Raw genomic sequence first — 20,859 nt, forward strand, 5'->3', positions numbered from 1 at the left:
CTCTATAATATCTCTCATATCTGTTTCCGTAATTTCTTACAGTCTCCCACATCTGTCTCTATAATCTCTTATGTCTCTGTAATGTATAATGTCTCATGACTGTCTCTTATGTCTCATGTCTGTCTCTTATGTCTCATGTCTATCTCTGTAATGTTTCATGTGTTTGTCTCTTATGTCTCATGTCTGTCCCTGTAATGTTTTAAATGTCTATCTCTGTAATGTCTCATGTGTTTGTCTCTAATGTCTCATGTCTGACTCTGTAATGTCTCATGTGTGTGTCTCTTCTGTCTCATGCATGTCTCTGTAATATCTCATGTGTTTGTCTCTAATCTTTCATGCATTACTCTGTAATGTCTCATGTATTTGTCTCTAATGTCTCATGTTTGTCTCTGTAATGTATAATGTCTCATGACTGTCTCTTATGTCTCATGTCTGTCTCTTATGTCTCATGTCTATCTCTGTAATGTTTCATGTGTTTGTCTCTTATGTCTCATGTCTGTCCCTGTAATGTTTTACATGTCTGTCTCTGTAATGTCTCATGTGTTTGTCTCTAATGTCTCATGTCTGACTCTGTAATGTCTCATGTGTTTGTCTCTTCTGTCTCATGTATGTCTCTGTAATATCTCATGTGTTTGTCTCTAATCTTTCATGCATTACTCTGTAATGTCTCATGTATTTGTCTCTAATGTCTCATGTTTGTCTCTGTAATGTTTCATGTGTTGTCTCTAATGTCTCATGTCTGTCTCTGTAATGTCTCATATGTTTGTCTCTAATGTCTCATGTCTGACTCTGTAATGTCTCATGTGTTGTCTCTAATGTCTCATGTCTGACTCTGTAATGTCTCTTGTGTTGTCTCTAATGTCTCATGTTTGACTCTGTAATATCTCATGTGTTTGTCTCTAATGTCTCATGTGTTTTTCTCTGTCTCATGTCTGTCTCTGTAATGTCTCATGTGTTTGTCTCTAGTATCTCATGTCTGTCTCTGTAATGTTTCAAGTGTCTGTCTATAATGTCTCATATTTTTCTCTGTAATGTTTCATGTGTTTGTCTCTAATGTCTCATGTCTGTCTCGGTAATGTCTCACGTGTTTGTCTCTAATGTATCATGTCTGACTCTATAATGTCTCATGTGTTTGTCTCTAATGTCTCATGTCTGACTCTGTAATGTCTCATGTTTTTGTCTCTAATGTCTCATGTCTGTTTCTGTAATGTCTCATGTGTTTGTGTCTAATGTCTCATGTCTTTCTCTCTAATGTTTCATGTGTTTGTCTCTAATGTCTCATGTCTGACTCTGTAATGTCTCATGTGTTTGTCTCTAATTTCTCAAGTCTGTCTCTGTAATGTCTTATGTGTCTGTCTCTAATGTCTCATGTCTGTCTCTGCAATGTCTCATGTGTTTGTCTCTAATGTCTCATGTCTGTCTCTGTAATTTATTAACTGTTTGCCTCTAATGTCTCATGTCTGTCTCTGTAATGTCTCATGTGTTTGTCTCTGTAATGTCTCATGTCTGACTCTGCAATGTCTCATGTGTATGTCTCTAATGTCTCATGTCTGTCTCTGTAATATCTCATATGTTTGTCTCTAATGTCTCATGTGTTTGTCTGTAATGTCTCATGTCTGTCTCTGTAATGTATCATGTGTTTGTCTCTGTAATGTCTCATGTGTTTGTCACTTATGTCTCATTTCTGTCTCTGTAATGTCTCATGTGTGTGTCTCTAATGTCTCTTGTCTGTCTCTGTAATGTCTCATGTGTTTGTCTCTAATGCCTCACATGTTTGTCTCATGTCTGACTCTTTAATGTCTCATGTGTTTGTCTCTGTCTTATGTCTGACTCTGTAATGTTTCATGTGTTTGTCTCTTATGTCTCTTGTCTGTCTCTGTTATGTCTCATGTGTTTGTCTCGAATGCCTCATGTCTGACTCTGTAATGTTTCATGTGCTTGTCTCTAATGTCTCTTGTCTGTCTCTGTTATGTCTCATGTGTTTGTCTCTAATATCTCATGTCTGCCTCTGTAATGTTTCATGTGTTTGTCTCTAATGTATTGTGTCTGTCTCTGTAATGTGTCATGTGTTTGTCTCTAATGTCTTGTGTCTGTCTTTGTAATGTGTCATGTGTTTGTCTCTAATGTCTCATGTATGTCTCTGTAATGTCTCATGTGTTTGTCTCTGTAATGTCTCATGTGTTTGTCTCTAATGTCTCATGTCTGTCTTTGTAATGTCTCATGTGTTTGTTTCTAATGTCTCATGTCTGTCTTTGTAATGCCTCATATGTTTGTCTCTAATGTCTTGTGTCTGTCTTTGTAATGTCTTATGTGTTTGTCTCTAATGTCTCATGTCTGACTCTGTAATGTTTCATGTGTTTGTCTCTAATGTCTCATGTATCTCTCTGTAATGTCTCATGTGTTTTTCTCTAATGTCTTATGGCTGTCTCTGTAATGTTTCATGTGTTTGTCTCTAATGTCTCATGTCTGACTCTGTAATGTCTCATGTGTTTGTCTCTAATGTCTCATGTCTGTCTCTGTAATGTCTCATGTGTTTGTCTCTAATGTCTCATGTCTGACTCTGTAATGTCTCATGTGTTTGTCTCTAATTTCTCAAGTCTGTCTCTGTAATGTCTTATGTGTCCGTCTCTAATGTCTCATGTCTGTCTCTGCAATGTCTCATGTGTTTGTCTCTAATGTCTCATGTCTGTCTCTGTAATTTATTATCTGTTTGCCTCTAATGTCTCATGTCTGTCTCTGTAATGTCTCATGTGTTTGTCTCTAATGTCTCATGTCTGACTCTGCAATGTCTCATGTGTATGTCTCTAATATCTCATGTCTGTCTCTGTAATATCTCATGTGTTTGTCTCTAATGTCTCATGTGTTTGTCTCTAATGTCTCATGTGTGTCTCTGTAATGTATCATGTGTTTGTCTCTGTAATGTCTCATGTGTTTGTCTCTTATGTCTCATGTCTGTCTCTGTAATGTCTCATGTGTTTGTCTCTAATGTCTCATGTCTGTCTCTGTAATGTCTCACATGTTTGTCTCATGTCTGACTCTTTAATGTCTCATGAGTTTGTCTCTGTCTTATGTCTGACTCTGTAATGTTTCATGTGTTTGTCTCTTATGTCTCTTTGTTTGTCTCGAATGCCTCATGTCTGACTCTGTAATGTTTCATGTGTTTGTCTCTAATGTCTCTTGCCTGTCTCTGTTATGTCTCATGTGTTTGTCTCTAATATCTCATGTCTGCCTCTGTAATGTTTCATATGTTTGTCTCTAATGTCTTGTGTCTGTCTCTGTAATGTGTCATGTGTTTGTCTCTAATGTCTTGTGTCTGTCTTTGTAATGTCTCATGTGTTTGTCTCTAATGTCTCATGTCTGACTCTGTAATGTTTCATGTGTTTGTCTCTAATGTCTCATGTATGTGTCTGTAATGTCTCATGTGTTTGTCTCTAGTGTCTCATGTCTGTCTCTGTAATGTCTCATGTGTTTGTTTCTAATGTCTCATGTCTGTCTTTGTAATGTCTCATGTGTTTGTCTCTAATGTTTTGTGTCTGTCTTTGTAATGTCTCATGTGTTTGTCTCTAATGTCTCATGTCTGACTCTTTAATGTTTCATGTGTTTGTCTCTAATGTCTCATGTATGTTTCTGTAATGTCTCATGTGTTTTTCTCTAATGTCTTATGTCTGACTCTGTAATGTCTCATGTGTTTGTCTCTAATGTCTCATGTCTGCCTCTCTAATGTCTCATGTGTTTATCTCTAATGTCTTATGTCTGTCTCTGTAATGTCTCACATGTTTGTCTCATGTCTGACTCTTTAATGTCTCATGTGTTTGTCTCTGTCTCATGTCTGACTCTGTAATGTTTCATGTGTTTGTCTCTTATGTCTCTGTATTTGTCTCGATTGCCTCATGTCTGACTCTGTAATGTTTCATGTGTTTAACTCTAATGTCTCTTGTCTGTCTCTGTTATGTCTCATGTGTTTGTCTCTAATATCTCATGTCTGCCTCTGTAATGTTTCATGTGTTTGTCTCTAATGTCTTGTGTCTGTCTCTGTAATGTCTCATGTGTTTGTCTCTAATGTCTTGTGTCTGTCTTTGTAATGTCTCATGTGTTTGTCTCTAATGTCTCATGTCTGACTCTGTAATGTTTCATGTGTTTGTCTCTTATGTCTCTGTATTTGTCTCGAATGCCTCATGTCTGACTCTGTAATGTTTCATGTGTTTATCTCTAATGTCTCTTGTCTGTCTCTGTTATGTCTCATGTGTTTGTCTCTGTCTCATGTCTGACTCTGTAATGTTTCATGTGTTTGTCTCTTATGTCTCTGTATTTGTCTCGAATGCCTCATGTCTGACTCTGTAATGTTTCATGTGTTTGTCTCTAATGTCTCTTGTCTGTCTCTGTTATGTCTCATGTGTTTGTCTCTAATATCTCATGTCTGTCTCTGTAATGTCTCATGTGTTTGTCTCTAATGTCTTGTGTCTGTCTTTGTAATGTCTCATGTGTTTGTCTCTAATGTCTCATGTCTGACTCTGTAATGTTTCATGTGTTTGTCTCTAATGTCTTATTTCTGTATCTGTAATGTTTCTGATATCTGACAATACTGTTTCACAGTTTCTGATATCTGACATTACTGTCTCACAGTTTCTGATATCTGACATTACTGTCTCACAGGCTCTGATATCTGACATTACTGTCTCACAGGCTCTGATATCTGACATTACTGTCTCACAGTCTCTAATATTTGATATTACTTATTTACAGTCTCTGATATGTGACATTACTGCCTCAGTGGCTATGATATCTGACATTACTGTGCCACAGTCTCTGATATCTGACATTACTGTCTCACAGTCTCTGATATCTGAAACTACTGTCTCACAGTCTCTGATATCTGACATTTTTTGTCTCACAGTCTCTGATATCTGATAATACTGTCTCACAGTCTCTGATATCTGACATTACTGTGCCACAGTCTCTGATATCTGACATTACTGTCTCACAGTCTCTGATATCTGACATTACTGTCTCACAGTCTCTGATATCTGAAACTACTGTCTCACAGTCTCTGATATCTGACATTACTGTCTCACAGGCTCTGATATCTGACATTACTGTCTCACAGTCTCTAATATTTGATATTACTTATTTACAGTCTCTGATATGTGACATTACTGCCTCAGTGGCTATGATATCTGACATTACTGTGCCACAGTCTCTGATATCTGACATTACTGTCTCACAGTCTCTGATATCTGACATTATTGTCTCACAGTCTCTGATATCTGACATTTTTTGTCTTACAGTCTCTGATATCTGACATTTTTTGTCTCACAGTCTCTGATATCTGACATTTTTTGTCTCACAGTCTCTGATATCTGACATTTTTTGTCTCACAGTCTCTGATATCTGACATTTTTTGTCTCACAGTCTCTGATATCTGACATTTTTTGTCTCACAGTCTCTGATATCTGACAATACTGTCTCACAGTCTCTGATATCTGACATTACTGTCTCACAGTCTCTGATATCTGACATTACTGTCTCACAGTCTCTGATATCTGACATTTTTTGTCTCACAGTCTCTGATATCTGACATTTTTTGTCTCACAGTCTCTGATATCTGACATTACTGTCTCACAGTCTCTGATATCTGACATTACTGTCTCACAGTCTCTAATATTTGATATTACTTATTTACAGTCTCTGATATGTGACATTACTGCCTCAGTGGCTATGATATCTGACATTACTGTGCCACAGTCTCTGATATCTGACATTACTGTCTCACAGTCTCTAATATCTGAAACTACTGTCTCACAGTCTCTGATATCTGACATTTTTTGTCTCACAGTCTCTGATATCTGACATTACTGTCTCACAGTCTCTGATATCTGACATTACTGTCTCACAGTCTCTGATATCTGAAACTACTGTCTCACAGTCTCTGATATCTGACATTTTTTGTCTCACTGGCTTAAACTCAATCAGTCAGGCTGTTCTAGTGATGTAATTAACTAACAGATAGATTATGAGTTTTGCATTACGGTTTTAATGCTGAAAAAATGGTAATTTCAGCGTAAAAACAGTAACGCAAACATTACGAGTCTTGTCGGTATAACTGTACCGCAAGCATTTTAGCCTGTAACGCAACGTCAATCCCGCACTAAAAAAAACCCAATGTTTTTGCGTGGGATTGCCATTGCACCAGTATTACAAATTGTGCGGTGAGGCTAAAATGCTTGCATTACAGCCTATACCGACATGATCCGTTCCGCTATCTGAGACCAGTAGTTATGAGTTTTGAGCCACAAAAATGTTAGACAAAACTCATAAAATATTACAAACTACACTTACACCCATAAACTACCTATTAATCCTTAAACCGCCATCCTCCCGCAACGCAAACACAATTTAAAATGTATTAACCCATAATCTGCTGCTCCCGACATCGCCACCACTAATAAAAGTTATTAACTCCTATTCCCCCGCATCCCAACATCGCCGCCACTATACTAAAAATATTAAACCCTATTCTGCCGCACCCCAACATTGTCGCCACTAAATAAAGTTATTAACCTCTAAACCTCTGCCCTCCCACATCGCTGCCACTAAATAAACCTATTAACCACTATTCCGCCATCCCCCCACATCGCAAAAAAACAAATTAAACAATTAACCCCTAAACCTAACAACCCCCTAACTTTAAAATAAAATTAAAATATCCCTATCTTAAAATAAATAAAAACTTACCTGTGAAATTAAAAAAAACACCTAGATTTAGAGTTTTGCGGCCAAAGGGGTGCGTTAGCTACGTGTGTTTTTTCCCCCCGCACCTTTTAAATAAGGCTGGTATTTAGAGTTCTCTGAAGGGCTGCGTTAGGCTCCAAAAAGGGAGCGTACAGGCATATTTACCGCAACTTCAACTCTCAATACCAGCGTTTCTTACGGTAGCGGCTAGCTGTAAAAACGTGCTCATGCACGATATCCCCATAGGAAACAATGGGGCAGTTTGGGCTGAAAAAAAACCTAACACCTGCAAAAAAGCAGCGTTAAGCTCCTAACGCAGCCCCATTGTTTCCTATGGGGAAACAGTTTCTAAGTCTGCACCTAACACCCTAACATGTACCCCGAGTCTAAACACCCCTAACCTTACTGTTATTAACCCCTAATCTGCCGCCCCCACTATCGCTGACCCCTGCATTATATTGCTAACCCCTAATCTGCTGCTCCGGACACCGCCGCCACCTACATTATCCCTATGTACCCCTAATCTGCTGCCCCTAACATCGCCGACACCTACATAATATTTATTAACCCCTAATCTGCCCCTCCCAATGTCGCCGCTACCTTACCTACACTTATTAACCCCTAATCTGCCGACCGGACCTCGCCGCCACTATAATAAATGTATTAACCCCTAAAACGCCGCACTCCCACCTCGCAAACCCTATAATAAATAGTATTAACCCCTAATCTGCCCCCCCTAACATTGCCGACACCTAACTTCAAGTATTAACCCCTAATCTGCCGACCGGACCTCGCCGCTACTCTAATAAATGTATTAACCTCTAAAGCTAAGTCTAACCCTAACACCCCCCTAAATTAAATTTAATAAATAAATTAAATATTATTAACTAAAGTCTTCCTATTTAAAACTAAATACTTACCTGTAAAATAAACCGTAATATAGCTACAATATAACGAATAATTAAATAAATAAAGCTACCTAGTTAAAATAATTACAAAATTACCTGTAAAATAAATCCTAACCTAAGTTACAATTAAACCTAACACTACACTATCAATAAATAAATTAAATCAATTAACTACAAGTACTCTAAGCCCCCTAATAAAATAACAAAGCCCCCCAAAATAAAAAAAATCCCTACCCTAATCTAAATTAAAATAGTTAACAGCTCTATTACCTTACCAGCCCTTAAAAGGGCTTTTTGCGGGGCATGCCCCAAAGAAATCAGCTCTTTTGCCTGTAAAAAAAACACAATACCACCCCCCAACATTACAACCCACCACCCACATACCCCTACTCTAACCCAAACCCCCCTTAAATAAACCTAACACTACCCCCCTGAAGATCTCCCTACCTTGAGTCGTCTTCACTCAGCCGAGCACCGATGGACCAAAAGAAGACATCCGGAGCGGCAGAAGTCTTCATCCTATCCGGGCAGAAGAGGACATCCGGACCGGCAGACATCTTCATCCAAGCGGCATCTTCTATCTTCATCCATCCGACGAGGAGTGGCTCCATCTTCAAGACCTCTGGCGCGGAACATCCTCTTCCTAACGACGACTACCGACGAATGAAGGTTCCTTTAAGTGACGGAACAGCCAATAGAATGCAAGCTCAATCTGATTAGCTGATTGGATCAGCCAATCGGATTGAACTTGAATCTGATTGGCTGATTCAATCAGCCAATCAGATTTTTCCTACCTTAATTCCGATTGGCTGATAGAATCCTATCAGCCAATCGGAATTTGAGGGATGCCATCTTGGATGACGTCACTTAAAGGAACCTTCATTCGTCGGTAGTCGTCGTTAGGAAGAGGATGTTCCGCGCCAGAGGTCTTGAAGATGGAGCCACTCCTCGTCGGATGGATGAAGATAGAAGATGCCGCTTGGATGAAGATGTCTGCCGGTCCGGATGTCCTCTTCTGCTCGGATAGGATGAAGACTTCTGCTGCTCCGGATGTCTTCTTTTGGTCCATCGGTGCTCGGCTGAGTGAAGACGACTCAAGGTAGGGAGATCTTCAGGGGGGTAGTGTTAGGTTTATTTAAGGGGGGTTTGGGTTAGATTAGGGGTATGTGGGTGGTGGGTTGTAATGTTGGGGGGTGGTATTGTGTTTTTTTTACAGGCAAAAGAGCTGATTTCTTTGGGGCATGCCCCGCAAAAAGCCCTTTTAAGGGCTGGTAAGGTAATAGAGCTGTTAACTATTTTAATTTAGATTAGGGTAGGGATTTTTTTTATTTTGGGGGGCTTTGTTATTTTATTAGGGGGCTTAGAGTAGGTGTAATTAGCTTAAAATTCTTGTAATCTTTTTTTATTTTTTGTAATTTAGTGTTTGTTTTTTTTGTAATTTAGTTTAGTTTATTTAATTGTAGGTACTTGTAGTTAATTGATTTAATTTATTTATAGATAGTGTAGTGTTAGGTTTAATTGTAACTTAGGTTAGGATTTATTTTACAGGTAATTTTGTAATTATTTTAACTAGGTAGCTATTAAATAGTAAATAACTATTTAATAGCTATCGTACCTAGTTAAAATAAATACAAAGTTGCCTGTAAAATAAATATAAATCCTAAAATAGCTACAATATAATTATTTGTTATATTGTAGCTATATTACGGTTTATTTTACAGGTAAGTATTTAGTTTTAAATAGGAAGACTTTATTTAATAAGAGTTAATTTATTTCGTTAGATTAAAATTATATTTAACTTAGGGGGGTGTTAGGGTTAGGGTTAGACTTAGCTTTAGGGGTTAATACATTTATTTTAGTAGCGGCGAGGTCCGGTCGGCAGATTAGGGGTTAATACTTGAAGTTAGGTTGCGGCGATGTTAGGAAGGGCAGATTAGGGGTTAATACTATTTATTATAGGGTTTGCGAGGCGGGAGTGCGGCGGTTTAGGGGTTAATAACTTTATTAGAGTAGCGGCGAGGTCCGGTCGGCAGATTATGGGTTAATAAGTGTAGGTAAGGTAGCGGCGACGTTGGGAGGGGCAGATTAGGGGTTAATAAATATTATGTAGTTGTCGGCGATGTTAGGGGCAGCAGATTAGGGGTTCATATGGATAATGTAGGTGGCAGCGGTGTGCGGTCGGCAGATTAGGGGTTAAAAAATGTATTAGAGTGGCGGCGATGTGGGGGGACCTCGGTTTAGGGGTACATAGTTAGTTTATGGGTGTTATTGTACTTTAGAGCACAGTAGTTAGGAGCTTTATAAACCGGCGTTAGCCCAGAAAGCTCTTAACTACTGACTTTTTTCTGCGGCTGGAGTCTTGTCTGTAGAGGATCTACTGCTCACTTCAGCCAAGACTCTAAATACCGGCGTTAGGAAGATCCCATTGAAAAGATAGGATACGCAATTGGCATAAGGGGATCTGCGGTATGGAAAAGTCGCGGCTTGGAAGTGAGCGTTAGACCCTTTCCTGGCTGACTCTAAATACCAGCGGGCGGTAAAAAGCAGCGTTAGGACCCCTTAACACTGCTTTTGACTGCTAACAGAGAACGCTAAATCTAGGCGTAAGTTTAAACTATAAATTAACCTAATATAACTATTATATTAAAATTAAAATAACTACCAATTAAATAAACTAAATTACACATTAAAAAAATGAAATTCTAAAATTACAAAAATAAAAAATTCTAAATTACAAAAAATAACAAACAAAATTATCCAAAATAAAAACTATTACACCTAATCTAATAGCCCTATAAAAATAAAAAAGCCCCCCAAAAATAAAAAAAACCCTAGCCTACAATAAACTACCAATAGCCCTTAAAAGGGCCTTTTGTAGGGCATTGCCCTAAGTTTAACAGCTCTATTACAAAGACCCCCCAACAGTAAAACTCACCACTCAACCAACCCCCCAAAATAAAATAACTAACTCTAACAAAAACCTAAGCTACCCATTGCCCTGATCAGGGCATTTGTATGGGCATTGCCCTTAAAAAGGCATTCAGCTCTTTTACATTGCCCTTAAAAGGGCATTTAGCTCTTTTAAGAAAGCCCAAACCCTAATTTAAAAAAAAAAACACCCCAAAAAAGTAGAAAAAAACCTAACACTAACCCCCGACGATCCACTTACAGTATCTGAAGTCTGGACATCCAGGCGGCGAGAAGTCTTCATCCAGACGGCGAGGTCTTCATCCATCCAGGCGGCGTCTTCTATCTTCATCTAGGCGGCATCTTTTGTCTTTATCCCAGTGCGCGGAGCGAGTCCATCCTTGAAGACATCTGGCGCGGAGCGTCCTCTTCATACAGTCACCGCCGTACACTGGATCTTCAATGCAAGCGAGTCTTCAAAATGGCGCCCCTTGCATTTCTATTGGCTGATTTGATGTTTTAAATTCAAATCAGCCAATAGAATTAGAGCTACTGAAATTCTATTGGCTGATTTGAATAGCCAATAGAATTTCAGTAGCTCTAATCCTATTGGCTGATTTGAACAGCCAATAGGATTTCAGTAGCTCTCATCCTTTTGGCTGATTTGAATTTCAAAAAGGGAGCCTTTTCAAAATGGCGTCCCTTGCATTGAAGATTTAGTGTACGGCGGTGACCATATGAAGAGAACACTCAGCGCCGGATGTCTTCAAGGATGGACCCGCTCTGCGCCGCCTGGATGAAGATAGAAGACGCCGCCGGGATGAAGATAGAAGATGCCGCCTTGATGAAGATAGAGGACGCCGCCTGAAAGGATAAAGACTTCTCGCCACCTGGATGTCTAGACTTTATAAACTGTAAGTGGATCGTCGGGGGTTAGTGTTAGTTTTTTTTTACTTTTTTTGGGCGTTTTTTTTTTTTTTAGCTTAGGGTTTGGGCTTTCTTAAAAGAGCTAAAATCCCTTTTAAGGGCAATGCCCATACAAATGCCCTTTTCAGGGCAATGGTTAGCTTAGGTTTCTGTTAGAGTTAGGATTTCTATTTTGGGGGTTGGTTGGGTCATGGTTTTTTCTGTTGGGGGGGCATGCACGAGCACGTAAAATCAGTGCTGTTTTGAAACTTGTAATGGCAGCGCCATGGGGGGTGTAATAACGCAACTTTTGTTACGTTAGTTTCGCACCCTCTATAGAGCAAAACCCGTAATCTAGGCGATAGTGTACGAATGTGATCTGTCATTTATTTAAACTACAGCATTTTCATGTGAATTCATTTGTGAACTGAGCATGTGCAAAAAGCTGCGCAGACAGCAGATATGGATATGGATATTTAGATGGTCAAGTTGCTAAATGATCCCACAGGAAGCTGCTGGAATTCCGGTGTGTAATTGTCCCCATGTAAGATACAAAGGGAACTCATTATGCCACAAATGGCATTTTCCAGTGGATGGTGAAAACCCACACAAGGCAATGTGCATATGAACCCTGATTTATTGGAATGCGATCCATTGTTTGTCTCCATGTCTGTAGTGTCAGTAGTATGCCTGGCCTCTATTCATATCTGATGTATCTGTCAGTATCTTCTCTCACAGTTGTATTCATAGCGGATGTATCTATCAGTATCTTCTCTCTCATTATTGCTTTCTTTATTTCCTAAAGTTTTCCTCCAAAGAAGATAAATACGAAGAGGAAATAAGAATTCTTGGTGAGAAACTGAAGGAGGTGAGCAATTACATAGTTAAACCGACAGTCAAAATTAAACTTTCATGATTCAGATAGGGAATAAACGTTTATCATCAAATTTGCTTTGTTATTTTGATATTCTTTGATTAAAGCTAAATCTAGGTAGGCTCATATGCTGTTTTTAATCCCTTGAAAGCTGCCTCTTATCTCAGTGCATTAGTGAACTAAACAGAGCTAGTTTATGTGCGTTACATAGATAACATTGTGCTCACTCCCGTGGAGTTACCTAAGAGTCAGCACTGATTGGCTAAAATGCAAGTCTGTCAAAAGAACTGAAAAAAGGACAGTCTGCAGAGGCTTAGATACTGATTGGCTAAAATGCAAGTCTGTCAAAAGAACTGAAATAAAAGGACAGTCTGCAGAGGCTTAGATACTGATTGGCTAAAATGCAAGTCTGTCAAAAGAACTGAAATAAAAGGACAGTCTGCAGAGGCTTAGATACAAGGTAATCACAGAGGTAAAAAGTATATTATTATAACAGCGTTGGTTATGCAAAATTTGGGAATGGGTAATTAAGGGATTATCTATCTTTTTAAACAAAAACAAAAATCTGGAATAGACTGTCCCTTTATGTATGGTTACATAGAGCAGGCTACAAGGATGAAGTCAGATTAAGAGACTGAATGAGGAAAAGAGGTCAGTGAGGTACGTATAGAAGGACGGTTTAGTGTCACCTATATAAATTCAGGAGTTGAGATAGTCATTTGGAGTTGTGTTCTAAAAGGGGCAGTAGATTGGTCATAAGGAGAACCATGTAAAAAATCTGATCAGTGGAGAGATGAGTTGGCTATTGAAGATAGTTTTAGGGAAAATGATCTTATTGAGGTGATGAAGTGATATTTATGTCAATAATTTTAGTTGTATATATCAGAGATAATTTAATGCTTTGTATTTTAAATTATTTATGTGGATTCATGTCTGTATTGTCTTCTACTTCATAGACTGAATCCCGTGTGGAGTTCGCAGAAAAATCAGTTGCAAAGTTGGAAAAGACTATTGATGATCTGGAAGGTAAATATGGCAATGTGACTTGGAGCATATTCTTTAATCTTTTATACTTATCCTGCTGGCAACCCTATTGAGTCACTAACCTATGTCACCTCTATAAATATAAATTGTCCTCTGCAGTTTCCTAGAACCCATTCTATTTGTGTCAGAGCTGGGCCACCTTTAGGGCCATAAACTTGTCCTCCTAGAGCTCATGAAACATGTAGCATTGAGCCTGGCCACCTCTATGTCCATGAATTGTCCTCAATAGTATCCCAGAGTTAATTGTACTTGGCTTCTTGTTACTTGTATCACTTTGCCTGTAAACCAATAGGGCCACAAATGTTTTCCCCACTGGTGACTTTAAGTAAACCCTTAATTTGCTAATTTATAGTATACATTTATATACTTCTAATATTTAATTTCTTTCCTTCCTAACATTATGTTGTCCTTGTTTTTTTTCTTTCTTTCCTTCTGCCGAACCTTATCATGTGGTGCTCTCTCATTATCTGCTTTCTTCATCGTTTCTCTAATGTCCCTCTAATTACTAATTTCTGCTCTCTGTACCCAATGTCACTTGTGATCTTTTTGCTCTTTCTTTCATGTTCTTTCCTAATCCATCTCTCCCTACACATATTTTTGTTTTCCAATGCTTCCCTCTGATGTATCTCTTTATCTCCCTGGATTTCTGTCACCATTATGCTCTCCTATCTCCCTCTGATGTCTATCTTTGCTGTATCACTATGGTCTTCTCAATACTATCACTATTGTGGTCTTCTATCTCGGATGTGTCTCTGTATCTCCTTTGGATTTCTGTCACCATTATGCTCTCCTATCTGCTCTGATGTCGTTTGTTGTTATTTTCCTGTTGACATCATATGTTTCTGTCTCTCCCTGTCCCTGCGTTCCCTGTTGTGGTTTCTCTAGATGAGGTATATTCTCAGAAAATGAAGTATAAAGCTATCAGTGAGGAGCTGGACAATGCTCTCAATGACATCACCTCTCTCTGAGCCCTGACTGTCACTCCAAGCTGTCTCTCTTCTTTCTCATCTGTCAACACAAGAGAGTGTTCCTGTGCCATCTATTTTCTGTCTTTTCTCTGGACTTCATCAGATGACAAAGTCACTTCCTTTCATTTCATGTCTGCTGAATCTCAGCTCATTTACCTTTCTACTCATTATAATGACTGGATATTTATTTTCTTTTACTGTTTGTCTCTTTTCTTGTTACACATTCAGAAGATGCCTCTGCCCTGGGCTCCTTCTCCTTCCATGTTCCCCACTCTCCTGCTGGGTGGTTGGGCTGTGGGGTGAGGTGCATGGGATGAATGACACTGTGAGGTGAGGTACATGGGATGAATGACCCTGTTAGGTGAGGTACATGGGATGAATGACCCTGTGAGGTGAGGTACATGGGATGAATGACCCTGTGAGGGCAGTTTACAGATTATTCCCTACACTGTCTTATTTTTTGTGCTGCTAGTTTAATAAAAAATTTCTTCTATGTCCTCCACTTCTCCGTCCTCCACTTGTAATTCCCTTGCTAATTCTACAGTTTACTTTTCTGATATGGGTTTTAATGCTGTGTATATATGGGAGACATAGTGTATAATATGGAGAGATTCTCAGAATACATTATGTTAACTTCTTGTAGAACAACAGCGCTCTAATCTACACATATTGGCCTAGATTACAAGTGTGCTATCAATATCGCGGGTCTGCACTCAAAATAATACACAATCTTGTATTACAAGTCCATAGTAAAACAGATTTACCAGAGCATGTTTAGTTCAGCTGATATCCCTTTAGCGCACCCTATTCTTACAATACATAGTACGGCTGACATCTCTCTAGCACACCCTGTACTTACAATACATAGTACGGCTGACATCCCTCTAGCACACCCTGTACTTACAATACATAGTATGGCTGACATCCCTCTAGCACACCCTGTACTTACAATACATAGTACGGATGACATCCTTCTAGCACACACTGTACTTACAATACATAGTACGGCTGACATCCCTCTAGCACACCCTGTACTTACAATACATAGTACGGCTGACATCCCTCTAGCACACCCTGTACTTACAATACATAGTACGGCTGACATCCCTCTAGCACACCCTGTACTTACAATACATAGTACGGCTGACATCCCTCTAGCACACCCTGTACTTACAATACATAGTACGGCTGACATCCCTCTAGCACACCCTGTACTTACAATAAATAGTACGGCTGACATCCCTCTAGCACACCCTGTACTTACAATACATAGTACGGCTGACATCCCTCTATCACACCCTGTACTTACAATACATAGTACGGCTGACATCCCTCTAGCACACCCTGTAGTTACAATACATAGTACGGCTGACATCCCTCTAGCACACCCTGTACTTACAATACATAGTACGGCTGACATCCCTCTAGCACACCCTGTACTTACAATACATAGTACGGCTGACATCCTTCTAGCACACACTGTACTTACAATACATAGTACGGCTGACATCCCTCTAGCACACCCTGTGCTTACAATACATAGTACGGCTGACATCCCTCTAGCACACCCTGTACTTACAATACATAGTACGGCTGACATCCCTCTAGCACACCCTGTACTTACAATACATAGTACGGCTGACATCCCTCTAGCACACCCTGTACTTACAATACATAGTACGGCTGACATCCTTCTAGCACACACTGTACTTACAATACATAGTACGGCTGACATCCCTCTAGCACACCCTGTACTTACAATACATAGTACGGCTGACATCCCTCTAGCACACCCTGTACTTACAATACATAGTACGGCTGACATCCCTCTAGCACACCCTGTACTTACAATACATAGTACGTCTGACATCCCTCTAGCACACACTGTACTTACAATACATAGTACGGCTGACATCCCTCTAGCACACCCTGTACTTACAATACATAGTACAGCTGACATCCCTCTAGCATACCTTGTACTTACAATACAGAGTACGGCTGACATCCCTCTAGCACACACTGTACTTACAATACATAGTACGGCTGACATCCCTCTAGCACACCCTGTACTTACAATACATAGTACGGCTGACATCCCTCTAGCACACCCTGTACTTACAATACATAGTACAGCTGACATCCCTCTAGCACACCCTGTACTTACAATACATAGTACGGCTGACATCCCTCTAGCACACCCTGTACTTACAATACATAGTACGGCTGACATCCTTCTAGCACACACTGTACTTACAATACATAGTACGGCTGACATCCCTCTAGCACACCCTGTACTTACAATACATAGTACGGCTGACATCCTTCTAGCACACACTGTACTTACAATACATAGTACGGCTGACATCCCTCTAGCACACCCTGTACTTACAATACATAGTACGGCTGACATACCTCTAGCACACCCTGTACTTACAATACATAGTACGGCTGACATCCCTCTAGCACACCCTGTACTTACAATACATAGTACGGCTGACATCACTCTAGCGCACCCTGTACTTACAATATATAGTACGGCTGACATCCCTCTAGCACACCCTGTACTTACAATACATAGTACGGCTGACATCCCTCTAGCACACCCTGTACTTACAATACATAGTACGGCTGACATCCTTCTAGCACACCCTGTGCTTACAATACATAGTACGGCTGACATCCCTCTAGCACACCCTGTACTTACAATACATAGTACGGCTTACATCCTTCTAGCACACACTGTACTTACAATACATAGTACGGCTGACATCCCTCTAGCACACCCTGTACTTACAATACATAGTACGGCTGACATCCCTCTAGCACACCCTGTACTTACAATACATAGTACGGCTGACATCCCTCTAGCACACCCTGTACTTACAATACATAGTACGGCTGACATCCCTCTAGCACACCCTGTGCTTACAATACAGAGTACGTCTGACATCCCTCTAGCACACACTGTACTTACAATACATAGTACGGCTGACATCCCTCTAGCACACCCTGTACTTACAATACATAGTACAGCTGACATCCCTCTAGCATACCTTGTACTTACAATACATAGTACGGCTGACATCCCTCTAGCACACACTGTACTTACAAAACATAGTACGGCTGACATCCCTCTAGCACACCCTGTACTTACAATACATAGTACGGCTGACATCCCTCTAGCACACCCTGTAATTACAATACATAGTACAGCTGACATCCCTCTAGCACACCCTGTACTTACAATACATAGTACAGCTGACATCCCTCTAGCACACCCTGTACTTACAATACATAGTACAGCTCACATCCCTCTAGCACACAATGTACTTACAATACATAGTACAGCTGACATCCCTCTAGCACACACTGAAGTTACAATACATAGTGCGGCCGACATACCTTTAGTGCACCCTATTCTTACAATATATAGTACGGCTGACATCCCTCTAGCACACCGTGTACTTACAATACATAGTATGGCTGACATCCCTCTAGCACACACTGAAGTTACAATACATAGTGCGGCCGACATACCTTTAGTGCACCCTATTCTTACAATATATAGTACGGCTGACATCCCTCTAGCACACCGTGTACTTACAATACATAGTACAGCTGACATCCCTCTAGCATACCTTGTACTTACAATACATAGTACGGCTGACATCCCTCTAGCACACCCTGTACTTACAATACATAGTACAGCTGACATCCCTCTAGCACACCCTGTACTTACAATACATAGTACAGCTGACATCCCTCTAGCACACCCTGTACTTACAATACATAGTACAGCTGACATCCCTCTAGCACACCCTGTACTTACAATACATAGTACAGCTCACATCCATCTAGCACACAATGTACTTACAATACATAGTACAGCTGACATCCCTCTAGCACACACTGTAGTTACAATACATAGTGCGGCCGACATACCTTTAGTGCACCCTATTCTTACAATATATAGTATGGCTGACATCCCTCTAGCACACCGTGTACTTACAATACATAGTACGGCTGACATCCCTCTAGCACACTCTGTACTTACAATACATAGTACGGCTGACATCCCTCTAGCACACACTGTACTTACAATACATAGTACGGCTGACATCCCTCTAGCACACACTGTACTTACAATACATAGTACGGCTGACATCCCTCTAGCTCACACTGTACTTACAATACATAGTACGGCTGACATCCCTCTAGCACACCCTGTACTTACAATACATAGTAAAGCTGACATCCCTCTAGCACACCCTGTACTTACAATACATAGTACGGCTGACATCCCTCTAGCACACCCTGTACTTACAATACATAGTACGGCTGACATCCCTCTAGCACACCCTGTACTTACAATACATAGTACGGCTGACATCCCTCTAGCACAAACTGTACTTACAATACATAGTACGTCTGAAATCCCTCTAACACACACTGTAGTTACAATACATAGTACGGCTGACATCCCTCTAGCACACCCTGTACTTACAATACATAGTACGACTGATATCCCTCTAGCACACACTGTACTTACAATACATAGTACAGCTGACATCCCTCTAGCACACCCTGTACTTACAATACATAGTACGGCTGATATCCCTCTAGCACACACTGTACTTACAATACATAGTACGGCTGACATCCTTCTAGCACACCCTGTACTTACAATACATAGTACAGCTGACATCCCTCTAGCACACCCTGTACTTACAATACATAGTACGACTGACATCCCTCTAGCACACCCTGTACTTACAATACATAGTACAGCTGACATCACTCTAGCGCACCCTGTACTTACAATACATAGTAAGGCTGACATCCCTCTAGCACACCCTGTACTTACAATACATAGTACGGCTGACATCCCTCTAACACACCCTGTACTTACAATACATAGTACGGCTGTCATCCCTCTAGTGCACACTGTACTTACAATACATAGTACGGCTGACATCCCTCTAGCACACACTGTACTTACAATTAGTGATGTTGCGAACATAAAATTTTGGGTTCGCGAACGGCGAACACGAACTTCCGCAAAAGTTCGCGAACTGGCGAACTGGGCGAACCACCATAGACTTCAATAGGCAGGCGAATTTTAAAACCCACAGGGACTCTTTCTGGCCACAATAGTGATGGAAAAGTTGTTTCAAGGGGACTAACACCTTTACTGTGGCATGCCGGAGGGGGATCCATGGCAAAACTCCCATGGAAAATTACATAGTTGATGCAGAGTCTGGTTTTAATCCATAAAGGACATAAATCACGTAACATTCCTAAATTGTTTGGAATAACATGCTTTAAAACATCAGGTATGATGTTGTATCGATCAGGTAGTGTAAGGGTTACGCCCGCTTCACAGTGCGCAGTGTAGGTGATATACCTGCCCTAACCATGCTTTGCAGACCAGGTATCAGTGGTCAGATGGACCCTTGTCCCAACACTGTGTGCCAGATATGCCATTATAGCAGAGTTATATGGCTTTGGCGTTGCTTTTTGGTAATTAGAAGGCTGCTAAATGCCACTGCGCACCACGCGTGTTTTATGCCCAGCAGTGAAGGGGTTAATTAGGGAGCATGTAGGCAGCTTGTAGAGTTAATTTTAGCTTAAGTGTAGTGTAGTAGACAACCCAAAGTATTGATCTAGGCCCATTTTGGTATATTTTATGCCACCATTTCACCGCCAAATGCGATCAAATTTAAAAAATAAATAAATTTTTTCCGCAATTTTAGGTTTCTCACTGAAATTATTTACAAACATCTTGTGCAATTATGGCACAAATGGTTGTAAATGCTTCTCTGGGATCCCCTTTGTTCAGAAATAGCAGACATATATGGCTTTGGCGTTGCTTTCTGGTAATTAGAAGGCCGCTAAATGCTGCTGCGCATCATACATGTATTATGGCTAGCAGTGAAGGGGTTAATTAGGTAGTTTGTAGGGAGCTTGCAGGGTTAATCTTAGCTTTAGTGTAGAGATCAGCCTCCCACCTGACACATCAGACCCCCTGATCCCTCCCAAACAGCTCCCTTCCCTCCCCCACCCCACAATTGTCCCCGCCATCTTAAGTACTGGCAGAAAGTCTGCCAGTACTAAAATAAAAGGTTTTCAAATTTTTTTAATTTTTTTTTTAGCATGTTTACATATGCTGTGGTGTAGCATCCCCCCTTAGCCCCCAACCTCCCTGATCCCCCCCAAAACAGCTCTCTAACCCTCCCCATCTGCCTTATTGGCGGCCATCTTGTGTACTGGCAGCTGTCTGCTATTATTTCACAGTCAAAAAAGTGTTGTTTTTTTTAAATGTACACTACTGTTACACCAGATATGAGTGGTGGCACTGGGCAAGTGGGCACAGTATACGCTGTGAGCCTGACACACACTCTGGCAGGCAGGCAACTGCAATTAGATTACACAGGAAAAAAAAAAAAGCAGACTGATGTTCTAGCCCTAAAAAGGGCTTTTTGGGGTGCTGTCCTTACAGCAGAGATCAGATGAGTCCTTCAGG

General features: G+C 40.4%; 1 protein-coding gene across 2 annotated transcripts in view; it reads left to right on the plus strand.

The window, feature by feature from the left end:
* The window catches only part of LOC128644025 (tropomyosin beta chain), a gene marked incomplete in the record, with an annotated part of 147,596 nt that overhangs the window by 82,612 nt on the left and 44,125 nt on the right, over nt 1–20,859 (plus strand). Inside the window, 3 exon segments of one of the 2 annotated variants that reach the window (XM_053696787.1) lie at nt 12,256–12,318; nt 13,281–13,350; nt 14,254–14,528. In XM_053696787.1, coding sequence (XP_053552762.1) covers nt 12,256–12,318; nt 13,281–13,350; nt 14,254–14,336 — 216 coding nt within the window. 2 annotated transcript variants of the gene reach the window in all.

The sequence above is a fragment of the Bombina bombina genome, unplaced genomic scaffold (genome assembly GCF_027579735.1).
Source record: "Bombina bombina isolate aBomBom1 unplaced genomic scaffold, aBomBom1.pri scaffold_601, whole genome shotgun sequence".
In the NCBI taxonomy this organism is placed as follows: Eukaryota; Metazoa; Chordata; class Amphibia; order Anura; family Bombinatoridae; genus Bombina; species Bombina bombina.